Source organism: Aotus nancymaae, unplaced genomic scaffold, assembly GCF_030222135.1.
Source record: "Aotus nancymaae isolate 86718 unplaced genomic scaffold, 86718_ANA_hifiasm-v0.15.2.pri h1tg000049l, whole genome shotgun sequence".
Lineage (NCBI taxonomy): Eukaryota > Metazoa > Chordata > Mammalia > Primates > Aotidae > Aotus > Aotus nancymaae.
This window is the reverse complement of record NW_026988463.1, coordinates 20,065,632-20,092,137: the sequence shown is the minus strand read 5'-3', so window position 1 is coordinate 20,092,137 and position 26,506 is coordinate 20,065,632. Positions and strand designations below refer to the sequence as shown.

The following is a 26,506-nucleotide window of genomic DNA, read 5'->3' as shown; positions in this document are numbered from 1 at the left end:
CCAGTATCAGAATGTCTGAACACAGTAAAGAATGTCACTCTATGTAAACACATTTTTCTTTAAATATTTGGTTTCTGTTTGTGTAGACTTCAAGTACTATAATTAAAATAATTAAGAGATATATTCTTTGGCTAGTTATTCACATTAGCATTTTTTTCCCACTTTTTAGCCCTTCTTTTACTTTAAATGTTGAGTTGAGAGTTAATTACTTGAAAGAGACAGGATAGTAACAGATAAGAGATAGGAGATGAGAGAAAAACAAAACTCTGTCAGTAAAGATAAATCAGACATAAAAAATGAATTAATGGGAATATAGGATTTGATAGGAAATTTGTTTTTCAGAAATAATTTTATTGCAAAAAAGGCAAAACAGGGGTAAAAACCATACCACTTAGCTGTTGATACCCAAAATGACAAATTTTGAACATGCTTTTATCTTAAAAGCCACCAACAGTAATCTGCAACTATTTACCCTGATAGCCACTTAGCCTTAATTTTAATAGTTTCTGATGCTTCTATACTTATTATATTCCTGTCTCCTTTAAAGCATCTAAAACAAAGATACCAGCACATAATAAATACTTGTTGATTAATTCATTGAGAAAAACATAAGATAAACACTTAAGTAGAATGTTTTATTGACTTTAGGTCAGCTGGCAATAATTACCTGCATTTATGCCTTATTTTACTTCACTGGAAAAAAGACAAATGTTATATTAGAGACTTCGGACTTCCATGTATTTGCTGCTCTGGGCTGAGAATGTTCAGCTCTCCCCTGTAATGTGTGCTTCAGTATTACAACTCATCAACAAAAGGTGTATGTCCCAAATTTCCACTTGCTGCCATCGACTTTTTGCCAGAAACAAACTTCTTTGCGGCCTTTAAACAAACAAAAGACAAAGTTAACAAAAATATTTATCATCAAGCAGGTAAACTTATTTGCCATTTCAAGAATTTATGGATAGGACTTTTTTTTTTTTTTGAGATTGAGTCTTGGCTGAGTGAGGTGGCTCATGCCTATAATCCCAGCATTTTGGGAGGCTGAGGTGGGTGGATCACGAGGTAAAGAGATTGAGACCATCTTGGCCAACATGGTGAAACCCCGTCTCTACTAAAAATACAAAAAAAAAAAAAAAAAAAAAAATTAGCTGGGCATGGTGCTGTGTGCCTGTAGCCCCAGCTACTCCGGAGGTTGAGGCAGGAAAATCGTTTGAACCTGGGAGGGGGAGGTTGCAGTAAGCTGAGATCACACCACTGCACTCCAGCTTGGTGACAGAGACTGTCAAAAAAAAAAAGAAAGGAAGAAAACGGGAAAAGCCCACTTTGGATTGATTCTGTAGATCATGTGCTTATTAGGCACAGTAGGGAACACAAAGAAGTAGAAGTACAAGACATAGTCCTTGACCTGAAAACAGCTCAGTTTTGTAGGGAACAGTAATATATGTGAAAAAAAATTAGTAAGACCAAGAGAATGTCTAGGCTGAGAAGAGTAAAAAAAATCTTAAGGTGCTAGATGGTGAAATACTGGTATGACTGAAGAGGAAAAATAGCAAACTTCACTATTTAGGTTGGATCATATGAAATTGCCAATATTTGAATATGGTTTAACCTAATGGTAGTTTATTTGAAGGAGGAAGATACATACACCCGAGCTGACAAGGAAGCTCGCTGTGGATCGTATGGGAATGTGCCCTCCTGCCTCCACATGAAGTAGACGGGTACCAAACATGAGAATAACATACTCAGCCCAGGGACACTTAGGCATCCTTCTGAAATTGGATCATTAAGGTTAAGTTCTCTGTTGTTAAATCGTAAGTTTTCATTTGCTTACATTTATGATATCAGCGTTAGCCACTGAATCAATCTGCTGAAGGACTGTGGATGGTGGCACGTAAGAACCAGCAATTAGAGCCTGGGACCCGACTTCTTCCAGGAGACCCTCAGAAGACTCCACTGACATCAGGTATCCAGCTTTCAGCTTGTTCCTGTCCAATAAAAGGCAGAAGTCAGTTTTATACAGCAAGGCAATTCTTTTTTTTTTCTGGGTGGTGGGGGGCTGTGAATATCAAAGCTTTATTTAATAGATGCAGTAATGGCGTGCCTTCCTCTTCCTGAATTCCCCAAGAATACCACTCCCTGCTCTGGAACATCACATTAAAACACTAAGTCTGAAGGGAAGAAGTCTCTTCAGGGTTGCCAAAGTGCCCAATTGAGGGCCCACTTTGGCCTCCATTTGAGGGTTCATATGCTCCTACAGATTTGGGTGAGACAGCTGGAAAGCTCCCTAATGCTTCCCAAGGCCTCTGGATCTGGTTGTGCAATCTGGATGCCCTGCACGTCACCGGCAAGTCACAGCATGCTCTTTCTCCCGCTCACTCGCACAGTGAGGAAGATCTCTCTGCTGTTGGTGGGAGGGCTGCCATCCACTGAGATGGCAGTAAAAAATGCATTTAATACACCTAATGTGTCAAACACCATAGCTTGGCCCAGCCTATCTCATGTGTGCTAAGAATATTTACAATAGCCTGTGGTTGGGCAAAAATCATCTAACATAAGCCCATTTTATAAGAAAGTGTTGATTACTTTATGTACTGCATATCACTAGCCTAGGAAAAGATCAAAATTCAAGGTATAGTCATACACTACACAATGACATTTTTGGTCAATGATGGACCACATATATGATGGTGGTTCCGTTAAGATTATTAGGGAGCTGAAAAATTCCTATTAATGACAAATAATGTTGCAGTGCAATTTTAAAAATATAAATTGAGTGTAGCCTATGTTTACAGTGTTTAGCGTCTATAGTACTGTACAGTAATGTTCTAGGCCTTCCCATTTACTCGCCACTCATGCAGTGACTCACTTGAAAGCAGGAGCTTTCGGTCCTGCTAGCTCCATTCATGGTAAATGTCCTATACTGGTATACCATTTTTAACTTCTGTGCTGTATGTTTACTGTCCTTTCCTACGTTTAGCTGCACAAATACTTAACCATTGTGTTACAACTGCCTACAGTATTCAGTACTATAGTACATGCTACACAGGTCTGTAGCCTAGGAGCAACAGACTATATCATACAGCCTATGTGTGTAGTAGGCTATATCATCTAGATTTGTGTAAGTACACTATGAAGTTCACACAGTGATGAAACCACCTAACGACACATTTCTCACAACGTATCCCCATCACTATGTGACACATGACTGGAAGCTGAAATTGCGATGGTTTTGCACCATAGTAAAGCTGAAAAATTGTAGCTGATCCATGGCAAGTTGGGGACAATGTGTATTGTAAACCTACCTTCTGGCCGTTAGAGTGTGCAGACCAGGGGTCTTGAAAACCCTGTCAAAGCAGGGTGTCAGGCCTGGAGTTGGTGTCACCACAGACAACTCTAACTGGCCCATGGCTAGGGCCACAGTGTTATAAAGGTCACAGTCTTGACCTTTTCCTTTTGCCTTTTTCTTGTATGAACTGGGTTCTCTTCTTGGATAGAGGATAACTTTTGATGCCTTTTGACAGTTTGAAGATTCTCATGTTTATTTTCTTCTTACACTATCATTTCACTTGTATTACCTTTTGAGTTTTGGCAGGTTTTGGGGGTGTCTGAATAGCTTCTTCTGTTTTTCTCTGATATCCACTTCAGCTGTTGCTGCCTCTTTTAGGCCCTGTTTGTTTCCACAAAGGGTGAAGTAGAGTCAAGCCAGTTCCTCTTAGAAACAGGGCAATTTTAAGGTATGTGCCCCGAAACTCTTCAATGTGTTTTTGGTAGACAGGCAAACTAACAACTTACAGCGCTAACGGTCTCCATTCTATTTCTTCAGTTCGCCAAGCCTGCACTGTTTACATTACTGTTTGGAAAGGTGTCAGTACAAAACTATACTGAAAACTCCACAGACTGTTTTGATTTTGGACTGGAACTCAGATCTAGGTAAAACTATTTTAATGTGAGGTTTTGATTAGTGAAGCAGCTCCTGACTCTTGCTGCGATTTGTCTCAGTGAGCATAAGCCATGATGGAAAAGGCAGGTGGGGAGGGATAATACAGGTCTTGTAAGCAGCAGCAGCTTAAATATGGGCACAAAAGCTCCACTTGAAATAAAACAAAATCCAATTCATAATCCTCCCAGAAACTGATTCCTTAAAGACATGGTGTTCGAAAAGACAGTCGAGTTATTTAAGCCTCAAATAAACGATCATCCTTAACACTATAGCAAGACTTCCGTTTAAGTATAATTACAATTTAATGCTGCAATTTTACCACATTGTCGGCTTAGCTAAAAAATTATTTTACCTTCAATAAACTACCAAGAGGTTATTAGTGTGTTTCTTCAGCAATGACACCTCACTTTCTCTCTTTCACTATAGAAAGACTAAGAATCTTACAAGAAAAAGTATCAACTCCATCAAAATGGCAGAAAACATATCTTGACATTAATAATCAAAATTCTACTTTCTACATATTACCATACCTTATAAGAACCGTGTTACACTTATTAAGACAATATATTTTCTCAAATAAATTAGATTAGAAAAATTGACGTTTTTCTTAAGTAAATCCAGTGTTTCAATGTAGTCTCATAATGTTTTGTTTCTGGTACAATCAAGCAGCCTTGCATCCTATCGATTCTTGGTTCCATGTATACAATATTTAATAAATTGTGTTGTGCTTATACAAGAGATGCAACTTTGTAGTGTGCTCAGCATAACAAAACTAACAATACTAATGGGAACAGAAATGACTAAAAGCTTGTTCCATCCTTGGTTGTAATTCACCCTGTCATGCTTTCTCTGTGGGCAATACTAAATGATCATAACCACCACTGGAGTTGCAAGATTTACATTTTGAATTGTCCTAAGTAAGTGGAGTCCAACTTCAATGTCTTAAACTGCTGTATGAAAATGCAAATTGATCTCTAACTTTGTCCCAAGTCTGTCTCTTTTAGTTAGGGAAAACCCCTGAACTACTAATGAATTAGGGGTGTTGTTAGCAATCTAGACAGTTGGGATTTATTAATTGCCAAATAGCAGACATGTATTTTAGTTTTCTTTCTTATAAAACAAAACAAAATCAGATCTTTTTTGGGTGTAAATCAGTAATGAAGAAACTATTGTAGAATAGGTATTCTCATAAACTGGTGGTGTGATTATAAACTGGTACAATCTCTTTAGATTTGTGACTTAGAAATACATACTTTTTTTTTTTTTTAAAGAGACAGGGTCTTACTCTGTTGCCCAGGCTGGAGTGCAGTGGCATGATCTTAGTTCACTGTAGCCTCAAACTCCTGGGCTCAAGCAATCCTCCCTCCTCAGCCTCCTGAGTGGCTGGGGCTATAGGCACACGCCACCACATCTGGCTAGTTGTAAATATTTTTTTGTAAAGACATGGTCTTGCCACATTACCCAGGCTGGTGTAACTCCTGGCCTCAAGTGATCCTCCCGCCCTAGCCTCCCAAAGTCCTGGGATTATAGGTATAAGCAACCGTACCTGGTCAAATATATTATTTAAACATATACACATACACTCACTCTAACATGGAGCCTTTCATTATGCTTATAACTCTTAACTCAATTGGGAATCTACACCAAGAAAGTAATATGAAATACAAAAATATTTTAAGCCCAAAGATATCTTTGTAACTGCAGAAAATGCACAAGTGTATTTTTACACACCAATGAATACTGTTTAAATATTTAGTAATTTGAATCAATGGAAACACTCACTGGTAGGGAATCAGAGATCATTTTTGTCTTTTATTTGTAATTTTCAAACTTCTATAATAAGTATGCTATTTAAATAGGATAAAAAAGTATACAGATGGTCCCTAACTTAATTTATGATGGTTTGACTTATTGTTTGGCTTTATGACTGGCTTATCAGAGTATTAAATGCATTTTCGACTTACAGATTTCTCAGGATGTAACCCCAGTGTAAATCAAGTAGTATCTGTATATACAGTATTAACAATTATTTTAAAAAATGCATGATCAATTAACCAAGAAAAATGTAAACAACTATTATCTAATTTTTGCAGAGATGAGGTCTTGCTATGTTGCCCAGGCTAGTCTCAAAGTCCTGGTCTCAAATGAACCACCTGCCTTGGCCTCCCAAAGTGCTGGGATTATAGGCGTGAACCATTGTGCCTGGCCAAAATGTTAACAATTATATCTTTAGGTGGTAGGATATGGGTATATTTCCCTTTTTATGCTTTTCTGTACTTCTCAGTCCTTATGAGCATATATTATATTGTTATAATCTGAAAAGAATACAACTTTCAAATAACAAAAACATGAAACACAGTTAATACTGACACTTACTTGGCAGTTTGGACATCTGTGTTGGAAAGGTTTCCTTGAGAGATTGCTTTTACTTGATTATAGGCAGCCTTGATAACCTAGGACAGGTAAGTAAAAGTTGGTCATCTGTGGTCAGTACCAGAGTCTCCTGCAGCACTGACATGCTCCTTTACTGAGCCAAAAACACAGACAGAAGGTTAGTTCCAGACAAACAGCACAGAGTCCATGTGGAATGCTGTTATCACTATGGGTTCCTTATTCTTCCTATGTTCCATAAAGCAGCTGTTTGTACACAAGCCTCCTGCCCCAGCCTCCCAAGAAGCTGGGACTACAGGTGCATGCTACCAGGCCTGGCTAATTTTTAAAATTTTTTTATAGAGATGTGTGGGCTCAAGTGATCCTCCCACCTCAACCTCCCAAAATGTTGGGATTATTGGTGTGAGCCACCACACCCAGCAAACACACGGATTTCTAATCACCCATAAAGAATAAGCACCTTTAAAATTTCCCCAGAGTCTCATAGTGTCATGCCATTAATACTGCTATCTTTTACTATTCACTAAGAAGAGAGTAGTAATCCATACACAGCCAATTTGTAAGGTTTGTCCATACTTGCCAAGCAGAGTCAAGAAGGAATCTGAATCTTTGTACGGTATTTAAAAAAAGAAAGAAAGAATAAAGTTCCAGTGATGTGGGTACTTGGTAAATATTTGTTGAATAAATAAATCTGGTCATGATTTTCTCCATTCCAACGCTGGCACCACTCCGAATCTGCTACTTAGTTTTCTCCCTGATCATCTAAATTGTAGGACCTCCGTTTCCCCTTGCTATCCATTTCCATAGCCACACCTCAGACTTGACCATAGCCTAGACTTGTCTACCTCTGCTCAATTCCAAGATCCCAACCTCAGTCTTTAATCTCACTATCCTTATTCTTCCATTTTATCAAGATCTCTAGTTCCTTGACTTGTCTAGTCTTTCAACTGATTAGGCCCCCTCTGGCTTCACTTCTCTATTTAGCCTAGATCCCTGAATCATCCTTTTCATCACTCTTGCCAATGCTCCCAACTCCCTTGCTATCTCCTCATACTTCTGACCTGCCTACTTTGCAGGATTCCAACCTGGGATTAACCGTAGTACCTACCTCCTCCATTTCTCCATTAGGCTTGTGAATGCTATTGAAGAAAAATTACATGACAGTGCTGAGTGACTGTACTATGAATTTGTGGTTGCTGACTTCAAGGATATACATACACTGCAGCAAACGCCCACTTATCGTGTACCTCACTATTCGTTTGTCCCAAACTTCAGTATTTTCTTTAAACTTTCTTCCCTTCTCTGTCAAAACATGACTTAGCCTCCTACTTCACTGAGGAGGTACTTCCCCATCTTCCCAATATCGCCCAACATTAGCCTGTCTGTAAGGCTAAAAGGGCCACTTGTGTAATGGATCTCACATAGTCCTTTCTCAGACTTGATCATTTATAATTTTCTATCTCCAATATCTGCTACGATCTTTCTTTTTGTTTAGTAGGAAAGTCTCCTTCAACTTAATCTCTCAGTGTAAACTCTCCTAAAACAGCTTGCTCCTTCAATGTCTAAGCTCCACTAGCCCCATACCAACCTCTCATTTCTTACTTGTCATTCATTCCTTAATCACTACATATTTTAGCTAATTTCCACTACTCTAGTCAAAACTGTTAAGATCATCCATGATGTCCTGGTTTGCTAAAAGTACCAGACTTCTTAGTAGTAACTAATGTTATTTCATTATGGGTCAAAATGGTGTTAAACATTCTCTCTTTCCTAGCTTTCAAATATGTCGGTTTCTCTTTTACTTTTTCTTTTCTTCCTGAGCCATTTTTCTTTGCCACTTGCTCCTTAGATGGTATTGTTTCCCAGAAACTGAGCTTTAGTTTTCTTTTCCTACAATCATTCATACACACCCCTGATTTCAACACAATCTCTATACTGAAGACTTGCAAATAAACATCGCAGCCTTTCCCTCTCCTGGGTTCTTAATTTATATGTCTCAGAGCCAAGGCAATGCAACTTATCCAACCAGAACCAAAATATGAAGGAGGCAATTCTCTCCTCTTTCCTAGAGGCATTAATATACATGTGCAAATTTCCCTATAGCAGATAATGCTTCAATGATATAATAATATACAGAGCTCTGATAAGTCATTGCATTGCATTCAAACATTCCATATTTTAACTAAAAACATGTGCATGGTGGGGGGAAAAACACTTGTTTATGAAACAAGTTTGGTGAGTTTGCAACTTACATCTCCTGCAGCTGCGGCCTGGGAGATAGTATAAATCCCAAAGAGTCCGGAATCTGAGTAAGTGGCATTAAATGCAGAAACCTGAAATATAATGAGACTTTACTGTGTAATAGTCTACCAGGTAAAACAGGGCACGATTTCTCTAAGGTTGCCTAGAAAAAACTTAGACCTTCACAGTATAGCCAAAATAGATTAATATTTTACTTAACAGGTTCTGTCAAGAACTGAAGTATTCTGTATATAGGTTACCTCTTTCAGAACTGTCACGGCTTTGTTTTTTCATTTAAATCTTTCTAAAATGACTGCTCACTTTCCTTTACGCTGGGTATTTTTTAATCTTCTTTGGATGATTAAAGGTTAATGCAAACACTAATTTGCAAACATTATTATAATACAGATGGGCTTTTGTGTAAGGCAGACCTGGTTTCTTCTCTCTGCTGTCGGTGGGGACTGTTTTACCAATTTACTTTTACTTCTCTTACAGACTCCAGTCAAAAAGAGAAAAATTTCTGCTTAGTGGTCATTATCCAGGTAGCAAGGGTCTAGCCTCTGAATAACAGGGAAATTGCTGAGTCTGAGCAGAGCTTTTAGCTCCCTAGGGTGAACCTGATTTACAGTGTTTATGTGAACCATTTACATAAAAACTACCTAAGTTCTTATTAAAAATACAAACTTTCAGATTCCTGAGATGACCTACTGACTCAGATCCCTGTGGATGTGGCCTGGGAGCCCAGACTTTTAGTAAGTGTTCCGGTGATTGTTACGTACCTTAAATTTTGAGAACCATTGGGTCAGTCCATGTAAAGCCTAGGAAAGGACTTCAATGTCTTTAATTGTAATTCTGAGACCATCCTATTTATACTCTAAATTTCTGGCCAAGTTCTGAAGTAGGAATTTCTATTAAATTACTTCATTGGATTAGGATTAAACTCCAGCCACACAAAGCCATCACTAACATTCAGTGTTGAAAAGAGAAGCGTGAAGAAAAGAAAACAGAGCTGACGATGAACAAAGAGAAACAAAATCTGGAGGAAATGTAAAAAGCAGCAGCAAAATTTTAATTTAGGACTAATTTAAGCTAATGGCTTTTGAACTGTGCTCCAGGGAACCCCAAGGCTCTGTACAGAAGATTCAAAGGGTTTCACAGTCAAGTTAAGTCTTTAAAATTTCTTTAAAAGCTACAACTTTTATGTTGTGCATCACAGGTGGAAAATCATATGGAAACAAAGGCCATTCTGCTGGAAGGAAAAAAAAGTTCAAAAACTACCACTTCAAGTATTAAAGGAATAAAAACAAAAAGATTTTAATTTCCACTGTTAAGTGTCAAATGGCCAAACACTGATTGAAGCATAAATCAACATTTGCCGTGTGCTGTAACAACTATAATCATAAACAATGCTCAATCTGACAACTTAGTCCATCTGTCACTTTTTAAAGGCATACTACTGGAGGTCATGTAGGATATTACATTGGGCAAACAATGCTTACTAATTAAATAATACCTTGTAGCCGAGCTTGGTGGCTCACACCTGTAATCCCAGCACTTTGGGAGGCCGAGGTGGGCGGATCACTTGAGGTTGGGAGTTCGAGACCAGCCTGACTAACATGGAGAAACTCCGTCTCTACTAAAAATACAAAATTAGCCGGGTGTGCTGGTGCATGCCTATAATCTCTGCTACTCAGGAGACTGAGGCAGGAGAATCACTTGAACCCGGTAGGCAGAGGTTGCAGTAAGCCAAGATCACATCAGGCACTCTAGGCAACAAGAGCAAAACTCCATCTCAAAAAAACAAAAACTTTGTTCGTTGACATTTTACATTATCCTTGCTCCAATATCATTATTTTGAAAGCATTAGTACTTTTTCTTTTTTTTTACTGTAATAATATCCACTTGACATCCGAAGCATTATTACTTTTTTGTCATAAAAAGGCGCCTTCTATTTCTTTCTTTCTTTCTTTCTTTCTATCTATCTATAGATCGAGACAAAGTCTTGCTCTATCTATCTATCTATCTATAGATAGAGACAAAGTCTTGCTCTGTCATCCCCCTGGCTGGAGTACAGTGACGTGATCTCAACTCACTGCAACCTCCACCTACCAGGTTTAAGCAATTCTCCTACCTCAGCCTCCCGAGTAGCTGGGATTACAGGTGCCTGCCACTAGGACTGGCTAATTTTTGTATTTTTTTTTTAGTAGAGATGGGGATTTCACCATGTTGGCCAGGCTGGCCTCAAACTCCTGATCTCAAGTGATCTGCCTGCCTCAGACTCCCAGAGTGCTGGGATTATAGTCGTGAGCCATCATGCCCAGCCTCTCATTTTTCTTTTTAAATTTAATCTCAAGCTGAAGGAGTGAGTCTGTAAACAATGTCTACTTGGTTAAAAACAAAGAATAGTGAGATTCAGGAAGTAGCCACAAGAACAGTAGGGGACAGAAAGAAATCTAGACATAAAGACTAGTTAGAATCTAAGGGAAAGTTTAATATCTACAACTTTATTCTAAAGGGAACAGATGTGTGAATTCCCTTTATTTCTAAGCATTCAATTCCTCTTTCTATATTATTAATGACAAGTAAGAGACAAAGTAGAAAAGCCAGTGAGTTTTTGATAGACCCTCAAAGACACTAAAATCTCAAACTTGGCTATCTCTTCAATTGTACAAAGATTTTCTGTGTGTTTGTCTTACATTTTAAGAGTAGATTATGAGAATTACATTTTAAATACTGAACCTTTGAAAGCAAAAGGAAAGATACAATTGTTCAGACTCACATCGAATGGCTGGTGAGTTGCCTTGGCAACAGCCTGGTGCAGATGGCTGGTGGTATTGCTGCCCCTCTTGATATGTGGCCCAGCACCGAGGACATGCTGAAGAACACTAAATGCATTTGCCTCTGCACTTCCTGCGGCAGCACTTTCTGCTACAAGAGCGGCATGGACAAGACTGTCTCCATTCTGTTCTCGGATTTCACCTGGGGCCATGTTAAGGACAGCAAAGAAAATGACTTGTTCACCACTGGTTTCATTCTTCAGTATTTCACACAACACAGTATTAACCCACGAGCCTTTTCTGTGGCTCCGTGCTTTCCCATGCCATCCTATCCCCAAACACACAAAATGTATGCTTAAAATATAACATCAAGCCATCCATTCTACACTGAGACTGTTCAGCAGTAAACATTCAGGCCTATTCCACCTCAACATGCTATTCTAGTGGGGAAACACCATTCTGATAAATTAACCCTAATAGAATTAAATGCTTACCTCCACGGTATTTGGCCTTTGCACCAGATAATCCAAGTCCACCTCTCATGTTGAGAAACTGTTCAGCAACTTGCTTTAGAACAGGATGACTCACACCTGTTTCAACAGAAGCAAAAACAAAGCTAGAACCAGAATTACTAAAACAAAATCATAAAATTTTTTTCCTTGTTTTAAAAATATGATTATAAATCCAAACATTACAGAAATAAACAATGAGTCTTCTTGCCATAATGCCACTCTCCCAAAGAGACCCAATTACAGTTTACTATTACTAAACTATTTACTATATGCTTAGTATTACTATTCATCTAGAATTTTTTTCTGTGCAGTTATTACCCTCAATTGCTTTATTTCTAAAATGTTTCATTCTATTGATATTGTTTCTATCTTTTTTTTTTTGAGACAGAGTCTCGCTCTGTCATCCAGGCTGGAGTGCAGTGATGTGATCATGGCTCACTGCAATCTCCACCTCCCGGGTTTAAGCCACTGCACTCCACCCTGGGCGACAGAGCAAGGCTTTGTCTCAAAAAACAGAGAAGTTATACGAATGGCCAAAAAGCACATGAAAATATGTTCAATGTCATTTGTCATTAGGGAAATACAAATAAAAACCACAATGACCACTTCCCACCCAGTAGGTTGGTCATAATCAGAAAGACAGACAATAAGTGTTGGTAAGAATGTGGAGAAATTAAAACCTTTGTGCACTGCTTGTGGGAATGTAAAATGGTGCAGCTACTTTAGAAAACAGTCTGGCAGTTCCTCAAATGGTTAAACGGAGTTACCGTATGTCCTCGCAATTCTATTCTTAGGCATTACCAAAAGAACTAAAAATAGATGTCCTAAGAAAACTGTACACATGAATGTTTATATTTACAACAGCCAAAAGGTGGAAAAAACCCAAATGTCAATCAATCAATAAACAAAATGTGGTAACAGAGTATTCTTGAGCCATAAAAGGAAATAAGACATTGACACATGCTACAATATGGACCTTGAAAATGTTATGCAAAGTAAGAAAAGCCAGTTACAAAAGGCCACATATCGTATGACTTCATTTATATGAAATGCCCAGAATAGTCAAAAGTTGATTATTGCTATTTAGGAGACTGAGGTGGAAGGATCACTCGAGCCTAGGAGTTCAAAGCAGTGAGCTATGATTGTGCCACTGTGCTCCAGCTCTTGGGCAACAGAATGAGACCTCCATCTCTCAAAAAAAAAAAAAAAAAGGAAAAAAGAAAGATTAGTGGATGGCACACAAGCAGGGGGAAGATGAGAATGGGGAGTGACTGCTAATGGGTATGGGGCCTTTTGGGGGATGATGAACAAACTCTGAAATTAGGTAGTGGTAATAGTTGAATCTATTAAAAGCCACAGAACTATATACACTTCAAAAGAGTGAATTTTATGGCACGTGAATTATACCTTAAGCTGTTATTTGCAAAATGAAACAAAAAACATTACAATCGATATTCTCATGCAACTATTTTGTAAACTTGACCTAATGTTTCTGTAGGACAAATTCTTAAAAGTTGCTAGGTCTATGAGTATAAACATTTAGAATTTTCTTTTTTGAGACAGAGTCTCACTCTGTTGCCCAGGCTGGAGTGCAGTGGCACGATCTCGGCTCACTGCAATCACTGTCTCTTGGGTTGAAGTGATTCTCCTCCTCAGCCTCCCGAGTAGTTGGGATTACAGGCATGCGTCATCATGCCTGGCTAATTTTTTATTTTTAGTAGAGATGGGGTTTCACCATGTTGGCCAGGCCAGTCTTGAACTCCTGACCTCAGGTGATCTGCCTGCCTCGGCCTCCCAAAGTGCTAGGATTATAGGCATAAGCCACTGGGCCCAGCCTAGAATTTTAACAGATATATTCAAATAAATCTCCCAAAATGTTCTACTAGTTTATATTCCCACTAACAATTTGTGAGAATGCCTATTTCTTCATACCCTGGTTAATTCTGGGCAGTGTCAATCTTTTAATTTTGCCAATATCACAGATTAAAATTTTCTTATTAGTGAGGCTGATCATTTAAAACAGATAGTTGGCTACACATACACATACATATTTCTCCCATGAACTGTCTGTCTATGCCCTCTGCCTGTTTTTCTAGTAAGCCACATTTCCTTTTAAAAAATAGTAAATGCTCTTTGCTTTGAGAAATTTACCTTTGTCACAGGTTTTGCAAGTATCGTAAAGAATTTACAGCCAGTGGTTTACAAATTTAAATGCTGGATTCTGCTTTCCAAAACAAATGACTAGCAACTAAAATCCTATCATATATTGCCTGTCTGGCATAAATAGAAGGCCGAAGTTTGCAAATTTTGTTCAATCCTATGTTCACATAATTACAGTTTAAGGAATTGCTCTTAAGGAAGCAAACAGACACTACTTAACTTACCAAGTCCAATTAAAGCCATTCTTGCACTTGTGAAATGGTTCTGAACGAAGTGATGTAACTGAGGAAGTTAAAAACACTTATTAGGTTATATTGGCATAAATATAAAAAGCTGTAAAAATGTAAAAGTACAGTTTGGAAGAAAATAAATACTTAGCCTTAAAAGTTGCTGTAATGAACTACATGGTACTAATTGAGCTGAATTACCCTGGGATTTTATTATAAAAACTATTGCTTAAAAGAACTAGCATCTAATTGTGGTCATGGTTGCACAACTCTGTGAATATAATGAAAACCACTGAATTGTGTGCACTTTAAATAGGTTGTTTAGTATGGTGAATTTCATCTCAATAAAGCTGTTATTTAAAAAAGGAATAAAAAGAGGCTGGGTACCTCCTCTGGTGTCACTTTTCCAATCCTATAGTCAGGACAATACAAGGGATTAGCCAAGGCATTCCGGTAAGCTGCTGCATGCAAATTTTCAATGACATCTGTGAGATAAGTAAAGAAACATTTAGGGAAATACACTTTCAATAAAGAAAACAACATTTTTAAAACCTAGAAAGCATCAAGGCTATACAAATTTGGTCATTTTCTGGCATTAAGAGGACTTGAAATTTATTATTATTTAACCTCTAGTAACTGCCAGTTTCTGCCAGTAGAATGTGCTGAGAAAAAAAAAAAAAAGAGAGATTACATAGCAGCAGCTTCTGTATACTGGAGTCTACCTAAACCACTTTTCTAATTTTAACCTAGCTGGTATCCCCTGGAAGGTATACTGGCCTAGGTTTTGGGAAGTCCCCATCTAGTTATGGTTCTGCTGCCATCTTGCCATGTGACATTGGACAAGTCATTTAGTCTGGATCTCACTTACTCCTAGGATTCCTTTCTAGGTAATAAGGAGGTTGTCAGGCAGCTTTCGGGGGACCAATGCGAGCTTCCACCAGGACTTACTCCTTCCTCGTGCTTGGTGCTTTCCCTGCTTCAATGCCTTTTTGCCTGCAGTGTTCCTTTAGTTGCTCATTATCTGGCAACCTCCCTATTTGAGGCACTGTGCTAGGTGTTAGAAATACAGAGATGTGGTACATACAATGCCTGCCCTCAAATTTTAAGATGAAAATCTCAAATAAAGTATTATGGGTGCAGTGTCAGCAGTGTGTCAAAAGTCCAGCAGAGGCATAAGGGAAGGGCAGTGGGAATTAGAAAACAATTAATACAAGTAATATGTGGGATCCATCTTACAGAATGAGTAGGTGTTTCCCAGGGGAAATCATTTGGGAACAGCATTTTAGGTATAGGAAGCAGACAAAGCAAAGTCATAAAGCATAATAGTAATTAGATTCAAATGGGAATTGCAACTGGGGGAAGAGGGTAGAGCACAAAGACAAGTGGGCTGGGGTAACATCATGCAAGGCCACATACATATATGCTGTTTGGACTTTATCCCACAGATAAGAAGAAGGCTTACTTTCATGTCAGAAGGATCACTGTAATGGCAGTGTGGGAGATGGACTCAAGATGTAAACCTGGAGGCAGACGACAGCCAGGAGACTACACAGTAACTGTTCAGGCAGAATGGATGTGGGCTGGTGCCTCACTGCTGCCAGTGGGGAAGAAGCCACTGTGGATACACAGGTCATCTTTTCTAAAACTGTACCATTCTATCTATTTCTTCAGCAGAAATTCTGAGCAACAAAGATCATGCTCCTCTGTGACTCCAAGCATCATCATGAAATAACATCAGGCCTGCATGCGGAGGGGAGCCTGTCCCATGCTGAGCCCCTGAGTTGACCTATTTCTGCACTCGCTGCATATTTCTGTTTCCACTAGAAGTTGTATGACTCCAAAAAGTCAACAGCAGTTGTTTATAGACTTGTTTTGCCAGATGTACTCATCAAGATTATATAATAAGACATTATATAAACATAAAATATGAACGCAAAAAAAGATTCCTATTTAAAAAAATTAAGTTACTTACTTTGGAAAGACTCAATAGGAGATGGCTAAACAGTAACAGCAATACAACAGTAACCATTAACAGCAGCAGCAGCGGCAATAAACTGCTGCAGGATTTGATGTAAGCAAAAACAACTCTTAAAAATCACTGGGGGCCAGGCATGGGGGCTTACGCCTGTAATCCCAGCACTTGAGGAAGCTGAGGTGGGAGGATCACTTCAGCCCAGGAGTTTGAGACCAGCCTAGGCAATATAGTGAGACCCTATCTCTATAAGAAAAATAAAAATAAAAATTAGCATGGTGTGGCAGCATGTGCCTGTAGTCCCAGCTACTTAGGACACTGAGGTGGGCAGATCACCTGAGTCCAGAAGGTTGAGGCTGCAGTGAGATCGTGCCACTGCACTCCAGCCTGGGCAATAAGCAAGACCCTGTCTCAAAAACAAACAAACAAACAAACAAAAACAAAACATTCGGAAGAAAACAGGAAAAACTTCTAAGATCCTACAAACAATTTACTTACCATCAAACATGAAAAATGATTTGTTTAGAAACAAAAGAATAATGTATCTAAATAACAAATTTTTGAAAAAGATATTTTCAAATTCAAGTAGTAAAAAATTTGGTCAGGCATGGTGGCTCATACCTGTAACTGTAGCACTTTGGAAGGCTGAGGTGGGTGGATCACTTGAGGCCAGGAGTTTTCGAGACCAGCCTGGCCAACATGGTAAAACCCTGTTTCTACTAAAAATACAAAAAATTAGCCAGGTGTGGTGGTGCATGCCTATAATTCCAGCTGCTCGGGAGGCTGAGGCAGGAGAACTGCTTGAACCCAGGAGGCGGAGGTTGCAGTGAGCCAAGATTGTGCCACCGCACTCCAGCCTGGGTGACAGAATGAGACTCTGTCTCAAAGAAAATAAATAAAAATTTCAAGAGCATTTTTTTTCTTCTACAAATTGATATTCTAAAAAAGCCAGTATCTTAGAAACAACTGAATGTGATCTAGAAATGTACTTACGAGTCTGTGGATTCTGAAAGGCCACAGCCTTGTCAACCTTTAGCTGAGGCTGAATGTCACCTACTTCCCAGTGACGAAATTCTGGTGATGTGGTGACATTGAGCAGGAACTCCATTAGAATATCACTACAGAAGACATTGAGACAAGAATTACAAGTCAAAATGTAAAACCAACATTTGAGATTCTATATAGCTGTAATGCTCTCAAAATGAAACTTTAGGCCTTGTAGTAAGCACAGTGTTTATGAGCAGTTTATGAATAATAATCCAAAACGGAAGTCAGAGGTCACAATGATGCATTACAAAGACCAGAAGTGAGCAGCTCAGTATTTCTTTTAAAGCAGAAGTCCCAAACACACACGGGTACTTACACATCGCCCCGCAGGCATTCCACAGTGTAAGCCATGTTTTCCCTTGTTGCAGTCACACTGAATTGAAAAATATAAACTACAGTAAATAATCTAAATCACAATAGTGAGCTTTCCCTTATAATCTTCTGTTATATCAACCAATTCCTTTGGAAAGAAAATTTCTGCATTATAAAAGGTGTGAACAATAATATAACAAAGCCCCACAGATCCATCAACTAAAATTTAAAATTTTTTTAAAAAACAGCAAACAATTCAACCTTAAAAGGAGTGAAATCCAGTCACATGTTACAACATGGATGAACCCTGAAGACATTATTTTAAGTACAATAAGCCAGTCACAAAGGGACAAATACTGTATGATTCTACTTATGAGGTACCCAGAGTAGTCGAATTTATAGAAATAGAAAAGAGAAGGGCAGTTGCCAGAGGCTGAGGGAAGGGAGAGAATGAGGAGCTATTGTTTAACAGGTATAGAGTTTCAGGTGAGATAAAACAGGAATGTTTTAGAGATAAATAAATGTTGGTGAAGGTTGCTAAATGCCACTTAACTGCACAATTAGAAAATGATAACTTTGGGCCAGGCATGGTGGCTCATGCCCGTAAACCTAGCACTTTCGGAGGCTGAGGCGGGCAAATCACTTGAGGTCAGGTGCTTGAAAGCAGCCTAGCCAACAGGGTGAAACCCCATCTCTACTAAAAACACAAAAAGTAGCCAGGCCTGGTGGTTCATGCCTGTAGTCCCAGCTACTTGGGAGGCTGAGGCAGGAGAATCACTTGAACCCAGGAAGCAGAGGTTACAGTGAGCCGAGATCATGCCACTGCACTCCAGCCTGGGCAACACAGTGAGATTGTCTCAAAAAAAAAAAAAAAGAAAGAAAATTATAAATTTTATGTTATATACATTTGACCATAATTTTTTAAAATGCCAAATATAGTTGAAGATCTTTTCATACTCTTCCAAGGCCAATGTCCTACTCTTTCCCACTCTGGAAACCACAATCCTAAGCACTACATAGTATTGTTCTGCTTTAAAAATTACAACACCTTAAAGAAATCTTGAATCTTGCTTGTTCACACACTATTTTGCCCTTCAGTTGTGCCACGCTGATGTACAGATCTAGTTCATTCCATAATGGCTGTGTAGTGGTCCCATCATGACTCTGTCATACTTTGCCCGTTTTCCTAAAGATAGACACTTAGTTTCCGGTCTTTATAAAGAATACCTTTGCGCATGTGATTAAAAACTGGGGTTTTTCAATATTACTAGATATTCCTTGATTCTTTCCTAAGTGGTTGTATCAATTTATACTCCTATCGGCAGAATGAGAGATTCTCTATCATCTTTACCACTGACAACACAATATATAAAAAATCTGGGCTGGGTGTGGTGGCTCACATCTGTAATGCCAGCACTTTGGGCTGAAGTGAGAGGATCACCTGAGCCCAGGAGTTCAAGACCGGTCTGGGCAACATAGTGAGATCCTCATCTGTACAAAAAATAAAAAATTAGCTGGGCATGGTGGCCTGTGCCTGTAGTCTTAGCTACTTGGGAGGCTGAGGGAGAAGGATTGCTTGGGCCAGGAGTTCAAGGCTGCAATAAATTATGCCTGCACCACTGCACTCTAGCCTGGGCAACACGGCAAGACCCTGTCTCAAATAAATAAAAAGAAATGCTGTTTCTGTCCTGACTGTTCCACTGATCAGCTGTTCCCCAAGTCTCTCTCTCTCTTTGGGCCTTCCTACTCCTGAGACACAACAGTATTGAAATTAGGCCAATTAATAACCCTACAATGGTCTCTAAGTATACAAGTGAAATGAAGAGTCTCATGTTTCACTTTAAAGTAAAAACTAGAAGTGATTAAGCTTCTGAGGAAGTGAGGAAGGCGTGTTAAAAACTGAGACAGGTCAAAAGCTGGGCCTTCTGCACCAGTCCAGTTATTGAAGAAATCTAAAAGTGCTACTCCACTAAACACATGAATGATATGAAAGTCAAACAGCCTTATTGCTGATAATAGAGTTTTAGTGGTCTGGACAGATCAAACTGCATCCCCTTAAGTCAAAGACTAGTCCAGAGCAATGCCCTAATTTTCTTCAATTATATGAAGGCTGAGAGAGGTGAGGTACAGAAGGAAAGTCTGAAGCTAGCAGAGATTAGTCCATGAGGTTTAAGGAAAGCAGCCATCTTCTTAATATAAAAGGGTAAAATGAAGCAGCAAACACTGATATAGAAGCTGCAACAAGTTATCCAGAAGATCTAGATAAGATCATTGATGAAGGTGGCTACACTAAACCACAGATTTTCAATGCTGACCAAACAGTTTTACATTGGAAGAGGATGCTGTCCAGGATAGCTAGAGAAAAGTCAATGCCTGGTTTCAAAGCTTCAGAGGACAGGCTGACTCTCATTAGGGACTAATGCAGCTGGTGACTTCAGGTTGACGTCATTTACCATTCTCAAAATTCTAGGGCCCTTAAGAATTATGCTAAATCTACTCTGCCTGTGCACTATAAATGGGACAAAAAAGCCTGGATGATAGTATATCTGTTTACAGCATGGTTGCTGAATATTTTAAGCCCATTGCTCAGAAAGATTCCTTTTAAAATATTACTGCTCATTGACAATGCATTTAATCACCCAAGAGCTCTGATGCAGATGTACAAGGAGATTAATAATGTTTTCATGCCTGCTAACACAACATCCATTCTGCAGCCTATGGATCAAGAAGTAATACTTTACTTTCAAGACTCATTATTCAAGAAATACATTTTGTAAGGCTATAGCTACCACAGATAGTGAAAACACTGATGGATCCTGGCAAAGTAAATTAAATTATTTTCTGGAAAGGATTCACCATTCTAGATGCTATTAAGAACATTTGTGACTCATGGAAGGATATCAAAGTATCAACGTTAATTAATAGGAGTTTGAAAGAAGCTGATTCCAACCCTCATGGACGACTATGAGAGGCAAGACTGCAGAGGGAGAAGAAACTGCAAATATGGTGGGAATCACAAGAGAACTAGAAGTGGAGCCTGAAGATGTGACTGAAGGGCTGCAATCTTATGATAAAACTTGGAACAGATGAGTTGCTTCTTATGGATGAGCCAATAAAGTGGTTTACTGAGACATAATCAACTCCTAGTTGAAAACGCTGTGAACACTGTTGAAATGACAACAAAGAATATTAAATAATCTTGGTTGATAAAAAAGTGGTAGGGTTTGAGATGACTGATTCTAATTTTGAAAGTTCTGTGGGTAAAAGGCTAAAAACAGCATCTTATGCTACAGAGAAATCTTTCATAAAAGGAAGAGTCAATCAATGCAGCTAACTTCACTGTTAACTGATTTAAGAAATTGTCAGTCATCCCCACCTTCAGCAACCATCACCTTGATCAGTCAGCAGTCATTAACATGGAGGCAAGACCCTCCACCAGCAAAAAGATTATGACTTGCTGAAGATTCAGTTAATTGTTAACATTTTTAAAGTAATAAAATATTTTAAAATTAAGGTTATATATTTTTTTCAAGACAAAATGCTAATTGTACACTTAATAGACTACACCGTACAGTGTAAACATAACTTTTAAATGCGCTGAGAAACCACAAAATCCATATGACTTGCTTTCCTGCGATATTCCCTTTATTGTGGTGGTCTGGAACAGAACCCGCAACATCTCTGAGGTATGCCTGTATACTGTAGGTATCTACTCCCAGGCAGTTACTTAAATTTTTACTTTAAGACATAAAGATGTTTTACATTTTGATGTAGTCAAATTCATGTCTTTTCCTTCTTGTGTTGCTTAAGAAATCCTCAATCCCTTGATAACAGAGAAAAGTTCCCTTACAACGGAGTATTTTCTGGCATTTTCACTATTTTCTATTACTTATTTAACAAACCTTAATAAGCCACCAACTGCTTCAATTCCACGGGTTATCTTGAAAGATGAAGCTCCTTTTGTCGTCTTGAAAAAGAAAAGAATGATTATCTTTGTAGTTTTTCAATGCCAAGTTTGCCAAACATCACACTTTATCATCTGTTGTCTAACTGTTATGAGCAGACTTAAAAAGAATTTTACTAAATTCTTGCATCCTTTTAACAATAAAACAAGGCTCAACAAAAAGCTTAAGTATAGATTTTTATATTAAGTACATTTATGTGAAATTTCCTGTGTCAAATACATGCTTACTGGATTCATTAGTCTATTCCGAAAGAGACTTGCATATGGGAAAAAGAGTTAATTGTCTTTCAATTTATGACACTTTGTTTTAAAAATTTGTTTACTGATTTCTTATGCTCTAACACCAACATTCATATGGATACTAATTTAGTACTTCTCTGTGGCAAATATCTTGTGATTTCTCATTTTACATTAAGGGACTGTACTGGGTTAAACAGTGTTCCCCCAAAATTTATGTCCAGCCAGAATGTGTGAATGTGACTTTATTTGGTAGTAAGTTCTCTGCAGATTTAAGTATTTGAGATGACATCATATTGGATTATGGTGGGCACTAAATCTCATATGACTGGTATCCTTATTAGGAGGAAACGTGGACACAGATAGAAGGCCAGGTGACATCAAAGGCAAAGACTGCAGTGATGCAGCTGCAGGCCAAGGAACGTGAAGGGCTGTGGGCAACTGCCAGAAGCTAGGAAAAGGCAGGGGAGGATTTCTGCCTTTCTCGAATTTTTAGAGGGATCACAGCCCTGCTGATATCTTGGCTTGACTGAGACACCTTGACTTTGACTTCTAGCCTCTAGAACTGTGAGAGGATAAATTCATTTGGTTTAAGGCACCCAGTCCGTGGTAATTTGTTATGGCAGGTCAAGGAAGCAAAAATAAAGACACTGATTTTAGTTTTCCTTTTTCATAGGACCAAGATAACACAGCATTTCTAAACACTTGAGGTAGTGAAGATACTCACCAGACCGGATGCAAGACGCAGCAAATGAGTGGTTCCTAAATTGTTGGAGTCCTCATATCTACTGCCTGCTTTAATGAACAAACCAATTCTTGATACAGGAGCATAGTTTTCCAAAGAAGCAATCACCAAACCATTTGGTAACTTGGTAAACTGTATTTAAAATAAAGTAGAGATATAACGAATGTCTTCATATTACCAAGGAGAGTAAGGGATGTAGGGGTTCCAGGAGCAAGTCAGTGGGACTAACCTCAAGGTCCTGAGGTTGTGGGGGTGCTCCTGCAGGCGCAGCTGTGGCTTTCACTTTGGGGGCAACTTTGAGAGAATAAAATCTCTAAACACAAAAAAAAACACAGGTTACACACATTTCTCACAAGAACAGTACTCTATATAAAAGCATGGTACCTTAGTGTACCCAAGTGACAGAGGGTGTTTGGGCATTAAAGGAGCAATAACCACCTCCATGGGAGGATTCAGCTGCATAACTTTTTTTTTTTTTTATGACAGAGCATCACTGCAGCCTCTGTTTCCTGGGTTCAAGCCATTCTCCTGCTTCAGCCTCCTGAGTAGCTGGGATTACAGGTGAGTGTCACCACGTCCAGTTAATTTTTTTCCTATTTCTTAGTAAAGACAGGGTTTCACTATGTTGGCCAAGCTGGTAACTCCTGACCTCAAGTGATCTGCCGCCTCGGCCTCCCAAAGTGTTGGGATTACAGGTGTGAACCACTGCACCCAGCCTGGCTGCATAACTTATTATGGACTTATTAATTCACCAGTTTCCCCAAGCCATTCTTAAACCTCTATTTATTCATGATTTATAGAGTTCTTGATGCTCATTTTTATGATGCAGAGAATCACTGTATTTTCTTTTACCTTTCAGTTACCTTATTAAAGTTTCATGGTTCTTTGTAGCCTCTAATGCTTTGGCATTTTTTGAAAAAGTGTCAGATCGCCACATCCACAACTGTTTTTTTTTTTTGAGATGGAGTTTCACTCTTGCAGTGAGCCGGGAGGTGGATGTTGCAGTAAGCCGAGCAGTGGCACGATCCCGGCTCACTGCAACATCTGCCTCCCGGGTTGAAGCGATTCTCCTGTTTCAGTCTCCCGAGTAGCTGGGATTACAGGTGCATGCTGCCATGCCTGGCTAATTTTTTGTATTTTAGTTGAGACTGGGTTTCACTATGTTGTTCAGGCTGGTCTCACACTCCTCAGCTCAAGCAATCCACCCACTTCCGCCTCCCAAAGTGCTAGGATTACAGGCGTGAGCTGAGCCACTGGGCCTGGCCTGCATCCACAGCCTTTTATAGGTTTCAGCTTCTTGCTTCCCTTATCTGCCCAATGAGTCTCACCTGTTTAGTCTATTTTCCAACTGAAATTGTTTCATCTTCTTAATCATCTTAGTAACCTTTAAAAAAGACAAAGTATATACCAACTTCTTCCAAGCCCTCAATATTTTCCATTGTATCTTCACTCTGTTGTGTGCTGTATTAAGACCACATACCTTTTTTGACTAAAGTATTTATGACATGTATGTTATCCTGAGATTAACGATGGCTTCATCCACAGCAGATTCTCAACATATAAATTGCAGTTTACTGGTACGGTAAAAGGGTCCCTTTAAATATTAGACAATGGACCCAAAATGCACTCATTTTATTCAGTTTGGGCAAATGTTATACAATGCTATAAAAGTCGTTCTGATTATGACTAAAGTTCATGAGGTTACTAGAGGAGATTATGAGTGAATAAAACTTAGTGCTCCCAAGACCCAATGAACACCTCGCTGGAGTTTCCCAGGCATCCTTGCACAGGCTGCGATGTCTCCACTCTGTGCTGTCTAGAAGGCTGTTTGTTGTACATCTAGCATGAATGCTGTACTAGGTTGGCTATTGGTTATCATTTGCTTTTAGTACTGCTTTTCAGTTATGAATTACAATTAGCTTTGCTTTATCATCATCAATTTAGTTTGCTGGGTATGGTATAGTTAACCTTCTGTTATTTTGGGCTGATTTTCCAAAAAGTAAACTTTAAGATATATGGGCATAGCAATTCAAATATGAATAATCTATAGTTCTGTTACCAAGTGAGACTTTAGGTGTTTTCCAACCAAATGTGCCTAGTTAGTGACACCTGGTTAGTTTTTTTTTTTTTTTTTTTGAGATGGAGTCTCACTCTGTAGCCCAGGCTGGAGTGCAGTGGTGTGATCTCGGCTCACTGCAACCTCCACCTTCCAGGCTCAAGCAATTCTCCTGCCTCAGCCTCCCTAGTAGCTGGGATTACAGGCGTGCACCACCATGCCCCGCTAATTTTTGTATTTTTGGTAGAGACGGGGGTTTCACCATGTTGGCCAGGCTGGTCTCGAACTCCTGACCTCAAATGATCCACCCACCTCGGCCTCCCAAAGTGCTGGGATTACAGGCCTGAGCTACTCCGCCCGGCCTTGCTTTCAAGTTGACTGCAATTTGTCTACTTTGGGCCTCTCCAACGGTTTTCTCTGAGCTTTTCCTATCGCAAAACAGAGTGGAGAAGGAAATTTTGGGGTCTTTAGCCAATCTAACCGTGCTTCCCTCAAAGGGCAGCTAATCACTGGTTTGCCTAGGTATACCAGGTAGGTTAATGCAATTACAGCCTAAATTTATATAACCCACAGTACATTTATGTAAACATAAAGCATAAGAACATTCCATGCCCAGCTCTGGTCTTCTGCATCTCCCTCTAGGGGGGGTTTCTCAACACAGGTATTGCTACTGGCACTTGGGGCTAGATAATTCTTTGTTGTAAGGTGATGTTTAGCAGCCTCCCCGGCCTCTCGATGTCAACAGCAACCTCCTTACAAGTTGTTACAACTAAGTATTTCTCCAGACATCGCCACCGTTTCCCTGCGGACATACTGTCCCTCGCTATAATTTTTTTTTAAGTGTTCCCCCTTACCCCTCTTAATAACCACTGTCCCACAGTGATATAACCCTGATGTGTGAGTTTTCCCCAAGTGACAGCTATGTTTAATTTAGGCTTGAAGGGGGAAACTTAATTAATGGGCTTTTGAAGACAAACAGAGACGTCTTGGAGGAACCGTCTAGCATACGATCAAGGAAAGCAACGTTAGACTACTAAGACACCGTAATAATTAGCAATGAAGATCCAGACACTGTGATGAGTATTACATCTGCATTAGTTCCTTTCTTATACTTTTACTCGCTGGGGAAACTGATGTTCCGTGATAAACCAAGGAGCAGAGGCCGCAGTGGATAAAGTGAACATGGGGGGCTAAGTCTGCGCCGTCCTCCCGCTTCCCCGGGTTTCACAGTCTCTCCAGCACTTGCGTGCCGGAGTGACCTTCAGAAGTCTCTCCAGGGAGTCGCTTCAACTCCGCTCTCAGGTCCTGCCCCTCTCTTCAGGTTTCCCGGTGTTAGGTCTCTTTTGCTCACAGTACGAAATGGGCCTCCAAAGCCTGACCCAGTCTGCAGCCCAGTAGGCCCGCAGGGTTCAGCTGAAGGGCAGACGGAAGACCAAGGTCCAGTACCCTAGACTAGGCACTTCCACCTCGTATCACCTTGCTGACACACTCCTCCCCAGCCTGTTCCCAAACCCGCCACCTGAGCTCACCGAGAAGGACCCGGCTCTGGTTAGTAGCTTCATGATTCAAGATTGTTCTGACCCACGGTCACTGCCGGATTATAGGAAAGCAAGATGGTGGCGGAGGCCGGGAGTTTCCCAGCGTTCCCCGCGAACGCTTTTCCCACGCCCTCTTTATTATGGGTACTCTCTATACTGCCGCGCTCTACTGCTCCCTGCGGAAGATTGGACCAGTCCAATTCCTCCAAGACTTAGAATAGGGAGACGCACAATTTTCCAATAAATATGCAGAAGATAACGTACGTTACTGCTTTTTGGGTTCTTTTCCTGGCCTGAATATTCAGTATGCACCGTTTTTCTAAGTACATCTGCCGCAGCCAGTCATAACAGCCCCCTCAGCCTTGGGCTCTTCCGCTCGGGATTGTC

At 39.6% G+C, this 26,506-nt stretch overlaps 1 protein-coding gene across 1 annotated transcript; it reads right to left on the bottom strand.

Annotated features, from left to right (window-relative positions):
* Positions 1–330: 330 nt before the first annotated feature.
* Positions 331–26,257, bottom strand: LOC105725438 (cytochrome b-c1 complex subunit 2, mitochondrial). Its single transcript, XM_021672303.2, has 14 exons — positions 26,111–26,257; positions 22,755–22,838; positions 22,508–22,657; positions 21,482–21,546; positions 17,584–17,640; positions 17,214–17,338; positions 14,636–14,733; positions 14,246–14,303; positions 11,844–11,939; positions 11,352–11,551; positions 8,584–8,664; positions 6,317–6,393; positions 1,832–1,985; positions 331–879 (listed from the first exon to the last, which is right to left on the bottom strand). Exons 1-14 carry the CDS (start codon positions 26,141–26,143, stop codon positions 796–798), a joined length of 1,362 nt encoding a protein of 453 aa, XP_021527978.1. The 5' UTR covers positions 26,144–26,257; the 3' UTR covers positions 331–795.
* Positions 26,258–26,506: the final 249 nt, after the last annotated feature.